A 14,237-nucleotide genomic window follows, 5' to 3' on the forward strand; every position below is an offset into this window, starting at 1 on the left:
TTTTGGATGGCTTATGATCTTGCTGAAACTTAGATAAGACAAGTTTAGAATTCACCAGATGAAGTCTTGTAGTAAACAATTTGAACTTTTCTGACCACCTTTAGTGTGATTTATACTCACTTGAATGAGGCAGGGCCAAATGCCCATAGTTTGGAAACTTTATTCATGATGACCTTATATTTTTTTGAAAAGGATTTCTTTCTTTTTGTTTTTGAAAAGGGCTGAATGATTTTTACTTGTTCCAGAGAGAGGGGATAAGGCATAGCTGATTACCCCAAGTTTAGAGATAAATGCATGACTTTGGAAAATCTTAACTTGATTAATTTTCTTTTCCCTTTATTTTTTGAAACCAGTGATGCGGGTTATTTAAAAAAAAAAAAAAAAAAAAACAAATGGACAATGCATGCCTAAATGCCCCAATTTGACAAACCATGCAAATTTTGGGAAACTTTATTGCACAACCATTTTTTTTTAAGTGAAAAACAGAGTCAAAACGGACTCGTGAAGTGCCTAAAAAAAAAAATTGCGTGATCAAGCCTTGGTTAAGCTAGGTGCCAATCGGCACTTTAGGGTGTTAACAGGCACACCCAATTCTGTCCCGATTCCTCGCGTTTTTCCCACGCATTTTCTATGTTTTTAAGTTTTTCAAAAAATATTTTCTCATTTGGGACTATAAAACACTTTCCTAGTCAACTACAAACTCTTGAAACCTATTTAAACCTGGTTAAGGACTGAGGTAGCTTATTTTAGCATCTAACCTGCAAACAAATCTCTGAATCAAAGTTATCAAGAAACAACTATCACATGCAAGAATTTTACATGGCTAACAATCAAAATTTTCCTCGTTCAACCATTTATGACATCAATAGATGGGTTCGTAGCTTTAATTTTAGCACCAAGACCAATTTTACTGCCTACAAGCTAGAGGGAATCAAGGCCTTAAGGAATGTCAAGATCAAGTGGGATTTCCTCCATGCTGCCGTGAAGTTCTGGGATACTGAAGACCATGTATTCTGGTTTAAAACTGCCAAACTTTGTCCCACAATTGAAGAATTTTCAGCCATTTGGGTTATAATCCCGGCAAAAAATCCATAGCAGTTTCTTGTGATTACAAACATAGGGAGATTTTATCTGGTGCTCTGGGACTTTCTACTTCAATTACTAGTAGCATGATTGAAGGCCACATGGTGAATCTTCATGCAGTTGTTTCAAGATAGATTAACAAACGTACTCATGGAATGACTGACAACATGCAGAAGAATTTTTGTTTAGCTCTTTGCTTCATGGGAGAATTTTTGCTTTGCTCTCGAAGGCCTAGTTTTGTGGATGCTTGAGCTATAGGCATTGTGAGTCAAGTTAAGGATGGTGATAATCCTGTTTCTCTCATCTTGGCAGAAACTTCTTTAGGATTGGATTTCATATTTCTTGATGGAGAGTCACAACGCTTTCTTGGGAGTCCCTTGACTTTGCAGATATGGTTGATGGAAAGACTGGACATGATTGCCAAGCCTACACAGCTAATTATGGTCCTAGCAATTTCCTCAGTATGACTGTCCTCAAAACCGAGTATCAAACTGAAAGCGACTAGGTGAAATTTCTAAACAAGAAATTCAATGTCTCAATTCAATGGAATTGTTATTGGTGGAAGTGTCCATCTCCATTATTGCGGTCCCCTGGATCTAATCACATCTTCATAGTTGGGTTAAGGAGGGCAAGTTTTTATAAGGTTGATAGACTTTTGAGACAATTCCAATATGAGCAGGGATCGCCTGGTGGAAAAGGCAGAAAACCTTTTACTCCTGTGGACACAAATCCTACTTCTACAAGGAACATGTTGTTAGGTTTGGAGATGGCTGAATAAGTGGATCAATCTTTTGTTAAGGTTCACTTTCACAGGATGACTACAGAATATTCTGACTGGTTAGTGAACAAAATTGCAGATAAGGAGGCTGACATGGTTACCATTAGAAAACAATTTCTCAGGGACAACCAAGAAAAACATGAGACTAACAACTATGAGTTTAGATGGAGAGACAAAGATGACAAAGTACCCAGCACAAATGGAACCAACGAACAACCAAATGAGAAAAGACTGAAGAAAAAATGATCTTCTTATATTTTTGGCTTTGAACATGTTTATTTTAAAAGTTGATGTGAAACTCTTAGATTTAGGAATTATTTAGGATTTTCAGGTTAAGGGTTCTATTTAGGGTTTAGGTTTTTAGGGTTTGGTTTTTTTATGGTTTGGTTTTGGGTTTAGGTTTTAATTTCTATGTAATGCTATGGTTTAAAGGAATGGTTAGTTGTTGAAAACAATTTTTTTTTTTTTAATGGGTAAATGGTGGGTTTGGGGAAGTTGGGACCAAACCAATATATGGTTGCCTATGTACCTCCTTGGTAGAAGGATCAGGTCATCGCGTAATTCATTTTTATTTGCCTAGGCTACCCTTTCGGGTTTTAAACCTAGCAGGCTCTCTCTCTCTCTCTCTCTCTCTCTCTCTCTCTCTCTCATTTTGCATAGATCACCCTTTCGGGTTTTCAACCTACCCCTTTTTTTCTTTTCTTTTTTTTGCCAAATTTAGGAAGGGAAAGAACATAATTTACAACCACTTTAGACGTGGTGTTTTCATACCACTACCTCAGACGTGGTATTTCTTCAATTGATCCATATTGGTTGGCTCAGTAAAAGGGTTTGCATCTAAGTCCATCAAACTTATTGCTCTACCAAATTATATTTACTTGATAATATATGGGCCTGCCCAATTTTACTTGAACTTCCCATTTGTCTCTTGAATCAAGGCTCGGATTTCTTTTAGCACTAAATCCCCCAACTTTAAATCTGTAGTTCTTACTTTCTTGTCAAAAGCTTTCCTAAGTCTCTTCTCATCCATCATGCATAATTGGTCATATCTACCTTGCAACCAATTTACTTTAGGGATTTCACTCTCCAATACTGTTCTTAATGAACGAACACCCATTTGAATAGGAAGGACTACTTCCGTCCTATACACCAAGGAATAAGGAGTGGCTTATGTGGAATACTGAATTAATGTCCTATACCCCCAAAGTGCATAAGGTAATTGCAGATGCCAATCCTTGTAGTTCTTCATGCTCTTTTTCAAAATTTGCCTTATATTTTTGTTTGCAGCCTCAACTGCTCCAATAGTCTAAGGACGGTAGGGTAAGGATTTATGGTGCTGAATATTGAACTGTCAAAGTAGCTTCTCTGTTTCTCCCTTGAAATGCAGCGCAATGTCTGAGATAATTTCATGCGTTACCCCATATCTACAATTGATATTAGTTTGAATAAATTGAGCAACTTTCTTCGAGTTCAAAACCTTGTATAAGGCAGCTTTTACTCATTTAGTGAAATAATCAATAGCAACAAGTATAAATTCATGACCATTGGATGCTGCTGGGTGAATCTTCCCAATAATATCTATTCCCCATGTAGAGAACAGTCAGGGTGAAGTCATGGTATGTAATGGCATAGGTGGTATGTGCTTCAGATCTCCATGGACTTGGCATTGATGGTACTTCCGAACATAAGCTGCATAGTCTGCTTCCATAGTAGTACAGTAATAACCTTGTCTCATTATTTTTCGTGACAACGTGTGTGCATTCATGTGTGACCCATAACTTGACTCATGAACCTCTTTAATTATTTGCTGTGCTTCTTTGGTGACCACACAAAGCAAATGAATTATGTCATATGATCTTCTGCAAAGCCTCTCACCATAAATAATATAATTAGTGGACAACCTTCTAATGGTCAATTGGTCACTCTTGTCTGCAGAATTTAGGTATGTCCCATCCTTGAGGTACTGTAGAATGTTTGAATACCATTCACCTTTTCCATTCATTGCCTCATCTTCTTCTATTGACATGCAATAAGCTGGCTCCTCTTTTTGTTGCACCACTATTGGTCGAGCTTCATCTTCCTTAGGTCCATCCATCATGGATGCCATTATTGCTAAAGTATCTGCAATTTGATTCTGCATTCTTGGCACATATTGGTGCTGTATCTTACTGAATTTCAAGGCCCACTTCTGGAGACATTCATGACAAGGTATCAATTTTTCCTCCTTGATCTTCCGTCCATTCTGAATCTGAGAAATTTTCAAGGCTGAATCACCATATACTTTCAACTCTTTCACTTCAAGACCTAAGGCCGCTTGTAATCCTATAATGCAAGCCTCATATTTAGTGGCATTATTAGTGGCAGGAAAGATGAGCCTACCAGAGAACAGGATGTGTGTCCCTGTTGGAGAAATTAAGAGAACTCCAATGCCACTCCTATTTTGATTAGTGGCTCCATCAAAATACATCTTCCATGATTCTAGCTCTATCCCCATGATATCCTCATCTGGAAAGTCTCTTTGGATTTCTTCAGCTTCTTCAAGTGAACAGTGGGCTAAGTGATCAGCAATTGCTCTTCCTTTTATAGACTTCTAATTCACATATTTAATATCAAATTCCAACAAAAGCAGAACCCATTTTGCTGTCTTCACATCTTGCACAAACTTTTCCATCAAGTATTTCAAAGGGTCCATTCTTCTAATCAACAAGACCTTGAAAGCAAGCATATAATGTCTAAGTTTACGGGTTGTTCATACAAGTGCTACACAAGTCTTCTCAAGTGGTGAATACTTCTCTTCATAAGCCAACATCTTCTTGCTAATGTAATAAATCGCATTCTCCTTCCTAGACTCCTCTAAGTATTGAGCAAGCAAAGCCCCCATTGCTATATCTGTAGTTGTGAAATACAACAATAATGGCTTTTTAGGTACTGGTGGGACCAGTATCGGTGGCTTCATCAGATAATTATTAATCTTCTCAAAAGCGTCTTGACATTGTTCATTCCATATTGTGGGAACTTCTTTCTTAAGCAGTCGGAACAGTGGCTCACATGTCATGGTGAGCTGGGCTATGAACCTGCTAATGTATTGTATCCTCCCTAAAAACCCTCAAATTTCCTTTTTAGTCCTTGAAGGCTTCATCTCTACAATTGCTTGATTTTGTCAGGATCGACTTCAATTCCCCTCTAACTTACCATAAACCCCAATAGCTTTTCTGATGTTACGCCAAAAGTGCACTTCTTTGGATTCAGTCGCAACTTATAGAATTAGATTCTTTCAAAGAACTGCCATAAAGCTGGTATGTATCCTTCACGGTCTTTAGACTTCACTATCATGTCACCCACATAAACTTCTACTTCTTTGTGGATCAATCATGCAACAAAGTAGTGGCTGCCCGTTGTTAAGTAGCACCAACATTCTTAAGGCCAAATGGCATGAACTTGTAGCAATACGTCCCCAATGGAGTAATGAAGGAGGTCTTCTCCCTATTATTCAGAGCTATCTTTATCTAATTGTATCCCCAAAAACCATCCATAAATGACAACAAGGCATGTCCTACTGTGTTATCAACCAAGATATCAATGTAAGGCAAGGGAAAATCATCTTTTAGGCTAGCCTTATTGAGATCTCAGAAGTCTACACACTTTCTCACTTTCCCATCCTTCTTTGGCATCGGAACCACATTAGCTAACCATTCTGGGCAGTTGACCACCCTCAGAAATCTCGCATTGTACTGTTTCTCAACTTCTTCCTTAATCTTAAGAGTCCACTCTGGATTCATTCTTCTCAACTTCTGCTTGACTGGCTTCATGGTTGGATCTATTGGAATGCAATGTTGCACTATGTCTGTATCAATCCTAGGCATGCCTTCATATGACAATGCAAATACCTCTTTGAATTCTATCAATAGGGCAACTAACGCATCTTTTTCAGAGGAGGTTAGGGTATTGCCCACGTGTATCATCTTAGGTTCATCATCAATTCCAAGTTAACAGGTTGGGTTTCTTCTTTTATGGGTTCTACATGCCCTTGTTTTATTTCCTTATTATTAAGAGTTTCTTTACCAATTTCTGAAATAAAAACATTCAAAGCCAACAAATAAGTAGAATCGGAAATCATATTTTAAGGAAAAGAGTTCTTAACAGACTTAACAAAAATAGACTCTATAGGAATACGATCACAAACAGACTCAACAAGAACAATAATACTAGCAGAAACAGACTCAATAGGGATAGAAACAATGTTTTTGGTAGGAGTGATTGGCTCAACGATCTTGATCTTCTTCACAGAGTCTTTCATGGGGTGGGCGGCTCCCTCCCATTCCCAATTTTTCAACTCGGTTGTGGCTTCAACAATGGCGGGTGGCTCCCAGTGAGTTTCTTCTTCCATCAGCATCAGTACCATGGGGTCTTCATTCATACAATCTGCGCCTTCACCATCAATCTCTATATATGTGGGCTTATCAGTCACATAAGCATCCAGATGCTCTATATTGTCCATCCATTCACCAAACAGATCTTGTTTTCCTTTATTACTCGGGTGGATGTATTGAGGGAGGTATCCTGACTCATTCCCGCCCATCCTCTCATCTTCATCTTTAAGATTCTCCAATGTTAAGTTTCTAAAACTGTGGATCATCAACTTTCTGTCTAGGGTGGCCAATCTAGCATCTATGTCATCTTCTTCCTCAATGTATGGGGTCAGTGAGCCAAGTTCTAAGACCCTAACTCAATAATTTCTCTACCATGCTTGTCATATCAAGGGCCTAACCTTGAATTAACATCAGTAATGCAGATCCAATTCGAGGGCCGCCCCATAGGGGTAATCATCATAATTTATATCATCACCCTCTTCATATTCAACTTCCACCTCATCTCCTACAACTTCTAGCACATTTTATAGCTCATTTTCTTCACTTTCAACACCATTCTCCATATCTATAGGTTCAGCTTTAGCATCATCCTCTGTATCTCCATCATAGTAGTCCACATCATCATCAAAGTGATCTTTATAGAAAGTTCCTACATCTTTATCTTCTCTATCACTAGGGGATTCACCCTAATCATTACTACTATATTGGCTGTCATAGTTTTCACTATTGTTACTTTTACTATCACTGTTGCTATCATCCTCACTATCTCCACTGTTACTACTACTGCTATCACTGCTACTATCACTCTTGCTGTCGCTACTTTCATCATCATCACTAGGGGCTTCTCCCCCTTCCTCATCTTCATCACTTGGTCTTGCTTCATACGAGCTCTTTATTTCATGTTGGCAAGCCTCCCAATACTCTTCTTCTTCTATATTGCAAATGGCATCTCCTAGAAGTGTGATTATTGCATCAAGGACCATGTAATCAGCCCAATCAGTGAGGACCCAATTTGTGTCTTCTTTCTTCAGTTCTGGAACCTTGTTGTTACAATCAAATAAATTCTCAAATCCAAGCACCATTGTTCTTGACTCAGGATTAAATCTCGGTTCAAGGAATCCCAAATAGCGTTGACTATCTCCAGCTTTGACAAATTTTCCGTTCAATGCGGGAGTACAGGGCTTTAAGGGTTCCAGGGGACAAGGAAGTCCTTTTGCCTTAGCCTTTGCATAGGCTATTCTTCTCACCTCCATCTCTAGCAAGTCATCATCTGTGGGCTTATAACCTAGCCCAAAAGGTGGTGTGGTAGTGAGAATTATTGGGACTTGAGCAATTGTCTTCTTCATAGTCTTCCCTAAGTTCATCCCCGAAAGGTAATTCATTCTTCTCATCATTGCCACCACATTATTGTTGCTATAGGGAGCAAAGTCCATGGGGATCTTCTCTACTTCTTCTTCTCTTCTTTCAAAACAAGCTTCTCAATTTCAAAGCCATCCAAGGTCAATGGCTCCTTCTCAGAATCAATACCAAAAATGGGCTTTGATATAGTCAAAGTATTGCCATATATGGTAACTATGGCTCCTTCATGTGGAAACCGAACCTTTTGGTATGGGAATAAGGGTACAACCTCTATATCATGGATCCATAGTCGCCTAAGGAGCATATTGAAGCACGATGCTATGTTCAGGACTTGAAATTCCACCTTCTTGATCATTAGCCCTATAGTGAGCTCCAATGTCACGGTTCCCAAGACCTCCCTTCTACTATTGTCATATGCCCTCACATGTTGATTAGTCAGTACAAAATATTTAATACTTAGGCCCAAGCAACTTGCAATCTTCAAAGGACACACATTTAAGGCACTTCCATCATCAATTAGAACCATTGGAATCGTTTTGCCTTTGGCATCTACAATAATATGCAATGGGTCATTATGGGGCTTCCCCTTTTTTGTCAAATCTTTGTTAGAGTAGGAAATAGTGAGTTCCCTACTTATAGACCCAATCATGGCATTCAAGTCTTGAGGAGTTATGGTTGTAGGGACTTCGATTTGATTGAGGAGGTCTACCAAATTCTAGCAATGCTTGTATGAGGCCATAAGTAAACCCCATAAAGATATATTGGCTTGAGTCTTCTGTAACTGCTTGAGGACTTCATCCTCTTCAGTGGGTGTTTGTTGGGTAGATTTGTTCAAGGCTTCTATTGGGTTGTCTGTCTCCAGGTATGGGTGTTCAAAGTGTCTCCACCCTTGTGATATAGGCAATTTTTTATGGGTCATTTAGATCAGTATATTAGGCTTTGAAGTGTCTCCCTCCATATGTGGGTGTTGGGTTGTTTAACTGGGATTCAAAGTGTCTCCCCCAGTATATGGGTGCTTGGTAACTCACTTAGGGTTTGAAGCATTTCTCCCTATTTGTGGATGTTGGGTATTTTGATTGGGGTTTGAAGTGTCTCCCCCCATTTATGAATGTTGGGTAATTTGGGGTTTCTGTAACATCGTCACTCCATATATCATACCCTGCAATGGATGTCATACCCATCAACTCTTCCCATGTCATCATAAGGCACTCTGGTAAGTTATAAATCAACTCAGACAGGTCCTCTTCACCTTCCTCTTCTATCATTAAGCAATTAATTCTTGGTTCTCTCCCAAAATTGTGGTTGGGCAAGGGATTATTAGTGATGCTTGGCCTTATAGGCGATGAAATCACCTTATTGTCTATTAGATCTTGAATTGCATGATGAATGACAAAACACTTGTCAGTGTCATGGCCAGGGCTTTGATGGTAGGCACATCTCTTACTCACATCAAATCTTGCAGGCAATGGGTTTGGGATTGGGCTTGGGTCTAAGGGTTTTAGCAACCCCTTTGCTTTTAGTTTTTCAAACACTTGACACACAGGCATATATAACTCATGAAATTCCCTCCTAGGCCTTGGAGGTGGCCCTTGTGATATTGGCATGAAGGCAATAGGAGCAATAAGTTGGTAAGAATCATTTTTATATATATTAGAAACTTCTACAATTTTAAAACTAGATCCTAAAATATTTTTAAACCTCAGTGGGTCCTCATTCTTTATGGCGCCATTGTTTATTTCATCCTCAATTTGGGTTCCAGCAACAATCAAAACTTTAAAATTAGGAAAATATTGAGCAAACAAATACTTATGGTACATAGGCAATAAGTTTTTTACAACCATGGTTAATTGTTCTTCTTCACTTGGCCTATTCATCATCTGTGCAGCTTTGGACCTCCACTTGGTAATGAAGGTAAAGAAAGATTCTTTTGGCTCTTCCTTAGTGGTCTCCAAATCTCTCCTCGTCACATCCACCTCTATGTTATACTTGTATTGATTGTGAAACTCGTGACAGATGTCCTCCCAGCTCCTTGCTCTAGCATCATCTAGGTTGAGGAACCACCTGTGAGCTACTCCAATCAAGGTATTTTGAAACATTTGAGCATGTAACTTTTTAATTGCTCCTAAGGGCTACATAGCCCTCATGTACATCTTCAAATGGGAGTTTGGGTAGCCAGTCCCATCGAACTTATCCAAGGTCGGCATCTTGAACTTGGGAGGCAATCTCACATCGGGGAAAAGTGAGAGTGATTGGTAGTCCATGAGGTCTTCCATCTTACGAGCTCTTTTGACCATCTCTTCCATTTTCTTCTTCTCACCCTCCATGGTTGGGGAATTATGATCAGCCTTATTCTCCTCTTGGCCACCCTTTAGGTTCTGAAATTGTTGCACGATAAAGTTCATGTCCTCCCTCAATTGGATTTGACTAGCAACCATGGTGTTTAGTAGCTATTGAGTGTTCATGGGTTCTTCAGTGTTCAGATGTTCTCCCCATTCCGCCATGGTGATGGAGTCTTTAGACTTCTTATGGCTTGGACTATCTTGTAAGTCAAACACGGGATTGTGATGTTGCAGTAGTGGAGTGTCTTCTATGCCCACGGGCTTCAGTACTGTGATGGACTTAGAACTGGAACTACTAGCTTGAATGTCGGTCTTGGGTTCTCTTTGGAGTCTTCTCTCTGATCTTGACCAAATTCTCCCTTAAGAAAAGGTTTGGTTGGGTCAAACAAAGCTAGGTCCCCATCTATATCAATCTACCAACCAAACAAACGCACACAACATGTAACGCAATTTTAACATAGACCGACCTAAGAGTAGGTTCTAAGTCATTACATTGTAGGGTGGGTTCGTAGTTTCATTATTTCCCATAGCTAGGATGTTACACCTCCCAACTTGTAATATAATGAACATTACGTTGGTCCAAATAGCATGGTCTATCCTTTATAGGCAACAAGAAATGATCAAGTGACTTTGGGTTATGAGTTGGTGAGTTCGCCACTGGGTACCCGAATCTAATGAAGACCGATGATCCATGTTTACTAACACCATATGTTGAGATGGGTGCATACATATTTGTTGTTTTGATGACACACTATGACAGTTAGGGAAAGCTTTTAACAATCAACATGGCAAAACAAACAACACAAAAAATATCATACAAACATCTCAAGACATAGACAACCAAACACACAACAACATCATACAAAACACAAGGGTATATAGTTGGTCACTTAAAGTCTAACACGAAACTTAGCCCTCAACATCCTTAGTGGAGTCGCCACTGTGAGAGACCAGGGAACTTGGGTACTCTCAAAAAAGAGATTTGGGTGCTTTAAGGCATCTCTCTTTTTGGGTAAGTGGTGTGGAGTTGCCACTTATTTTTTATACAAAAAAAAATAAGAAAAAATAAATACAATTACATATTCAGAATACGTCAAATGTCATTGATTGAATAAAAAAAGTACAATTTGGTAGATTAACCTTACAAGGCTTTGGTCCTAGTTACAATCTATGCAAAAAAATACAAAGTTTTGGTCCTAGTTACATTCTACCAAAATTAAAGACAAAACACTAATCTACTAACCAAAATCCTAAGTTCGGGTGCTAGGTTATGGAATGGGAAGGTGTTAGGCACCCATTCCGCCTAGATAGAGTCTGGTCTTCTAGACTCTAATGACCATTATATACCCTTTTTGTATGATGTTGAATGATATGTTATAACACACATGACAAACACTTGACAAAGTTAATTTAAACAAATTTGTCTTATGGATATGTCCTCTTTAAAAGAAAAACCAAATCTGTCTTTGAAAATTAAAAAAATGAGACTTGATTTGTAAAAATCAGATCTGTTTTTGTAAAGTGTAAAAAAGATGAGATTTGATTTGTAAAAATCAAATATGTTTTTGAAAGGTTAAAAAAATGAGATTTTGTTAAAAAGGATTAGATCTGTTTTGAAAAGTAAATAAAAAATGAGATTTGATTTGTAAAAATCAATTTTTTTTTTCAAAAGTTATAAAAAAAAAAAAGAAAAAAAAAAGGAGAGAATTGATTTGAAAAATCATATCAATTTTTGAAAGTAAATAAAAAAAGACTTTCGAAAGAGGGTTCACATTCATGAGAAAAACTTACTATACATGCACCACCTATTAAAAAGAAAGACTTTGACTTAACTCTTACTTCCTTCTTTGAAATTTCAAAATCTGCAATTTTATAAAAAAAGAAAACATTTTCAGAAAAATTTCCAGATCTGTATTTAGGGAAAATACAGATCAGTTTTGTGACCAAAAAAATATAGATTTGTATTTAATGAAAATACATACCAGTTTTGAGATAAAAAAAAAAAAATTCAGATCTATATCTAAGGAAAATATAGATCAGTTTTGTGTTTAAAAAAATTCAAATCTATATTTAAGGAAAATACAGATCCATTTTGTGTTTAAAAAAAAAGTTTGATGATCATTAGCAGATTTTGAAATCAAAGAAAAAAAATTAAAACAGACAATCAACCAAAGAACATGTCAAAGAAAATTTCAACTAAATATCTAAGCATGGAAAACATGAATTAAGAACAAGGCATTATAAAAATCAAACATATTAACTGCATTCATACAACAAACAATCACAACATATTAACTAATGGAAAAGAAAAAAATAGATAGAAGAATATAACTAAATACCTCTTCCATGAGCATGCTCTTCAATAGAAGAATATTTTAGAACTCAAAGAAGTTTTCACCTCTTTGAGGTCTAAAATACTTTACTTACAAAAAAGAAGTTCTTAAAGCAAAAGCCTCCAGAATGTCTTTAATGTAAGGGGAGCAGAGAAGTCAGAAAAGAAAAGCCCCTAATTGTAATCTTTTTCCTCTATTTATAGAGGTTGGGATGCTTAAAAAATAAGCTAAATGAGATCAGATACGAATTGGAAAGCATCCTTATCTCTAAAAAATAAAAAAAGATAAGTTTTATCTCAATCAAGACGTTCCCAAGCCGGGCCGAGCATTTCGGCCAATCAGCACTTGGGAAGTGCCAATCGACACTTGCCATGTGCTGATCAGCACTCCAAGAGTGCCGACAAGCCCTCATGGGTGCCAGGGCCGTGTTCGAGTTTTAGTTCAATTTGGACTCCTTTTTTGGGAATTTTTTAGTTGGAAATTGCACCTAGACACTTTTTTGATTCGTATTCTAAAAAATTAATCCCTTTTTCTTGATATTCAAGTCTTTAAAATGATAATTATCTTATAGAAAAATATTCCAAAAAGACTTGATTATCCATAACTTCTTTGTTATCTGATTATCCACTTTGTTCCCATGCAAGCAAGCTTATTTTTTACACTAACCAACAACCAATCACAGAATTATTTAATTAATTTTAATTGTTCAACCAATCAGAATTAATTTAAATTAGTCATGCGTTGTTGGTTCCACCCAGACAAAATGCATGCAAACCATGAAAACTTGATCTTGTGATATCTTTCAATCAGACGGTCTGATTTAGGAATCAGACATACCGTCGCAATCATTAGAATCTCAAGATCATTTTTATGATATGCAATGAATGAATTAATGCATGTAATGCAACTCTAAATTTTGGGTATATGAATGGTCACTCTAGCCATCTTCCAAGATTAAGTTATGGGTGTAAAATCGAGTGTCTACACTACCCTAAGTCTCAATTCAAACGAGTAAGAAGGGACGGGTCAAGTTACCTTCAAGTCTCAATTCAGACGGGTGAGAAGAGACAAGTCAAGCTACCTTCAAGACTCAATTTGGATAAGTGATAAGGTGAAAGACAAGCTACCTTGACTTAACTTGAACGAGCAAAAAACTCAACTACTCCTAAGTCCCATAAAACTCGACGAGTAAAACCTAATGAGTAGCATAAAGGCACCCTAAAAGTGGATGAGTAGAAAACTAAACTACTCTTAAGTCCCATAAAACTCAACGAGTAAAACCTGATGAGTAGCATGAAGCGAACAAGTAGAAAACTCAACTACTCCTAAGTCCCACAAAAACTCAACGAGTAGCATGAAGCGGACAAGTAGAGAACTCAACTACTCTTGAGTCCCACAAAACTTGACGAGTAAAACAAGACGAGTAGCATGAAGCAGACGAGTAGAAAACTCAACTACTCTTGGGTCCCACAAAACTCAACGAGTAAAACCCCACGAGTAGCATAAAGGCACCTTAAAAGTGGACGAGTAGAAAACTTTATTATTCTTGAGTCCCACAAAACTCGATGAGTAACATAAAGGTACCCTAAAAGCGGACTAGTACAAAACTTAACTACTCCAAAGTTCCCTAAAACTCGACGAGTAGCATAAAGGTACCCTAAAAGTGGACAAGTAGAAAACTAAACTACTCCTAAGTCCCATAAGACTCGACGAGTAGCATGAGGGCGCCCTAAAGTAGACAAGTAGGGGTTAAGCTACTCCTACATTTAAACACGAACAAGCCAAGCTATTCTACCTCGATTAGGACGACTACAAAAGGGCAAGTAAAGCCTCAAGTCTCAAAAACCTAATGAGTGGTGAAACCCAACAAGTGTAAAAGGAGATGAATTAAAGAGTTCACAAAAATCCATACATTCGATAAAAGATTATATGTGTCTAGAAAAAAAATAAATAAAAAATAAATAAAAGAAAAAAA

At 37.6% G+C, this 14,237-nt stretch overlaps 1 protein-coding gene across 1 annotated transcript; it reads right to left on the reverse strand.

Moving 5' to 3' along the window:
* Positions 1-3,461: 3,461 nt before the first annotated feature.
* LOC115990453 lies at positions 3,462-4,916 on the reverse strand. The gene is made up of 2 exons (XM_031114288.1): positions 4,617-4,916; positions 3,462-4,451 (listed from the first exon to the last, which is right to left on the reverse strand). The coding sequence occupies exons 1-2, from the start codon at positions 4,914-4,916 to the stop codon at positions 3,462-3,464; spliced, it is 1,290 nt and encodes a 429-aa protein (XP_030970148.1).
* Positions 4,917-14,237: the final 9,321 nt, after the last annotated feature.

Source organism: Quercus lobata, chromosome 5 (genome assembly GCF_001633185.2).
Source record: "Quercus lobata isolate SW786 chromosome 5, ValleyOak3.0 Primary Assembly, whole genome shotgun sequence".
NCBI lineage: Eukaryota > Viridiplantae > Streptophyta > Magnoliopsida > Fagales > Fagaceae > Quercus > Quercus lobata.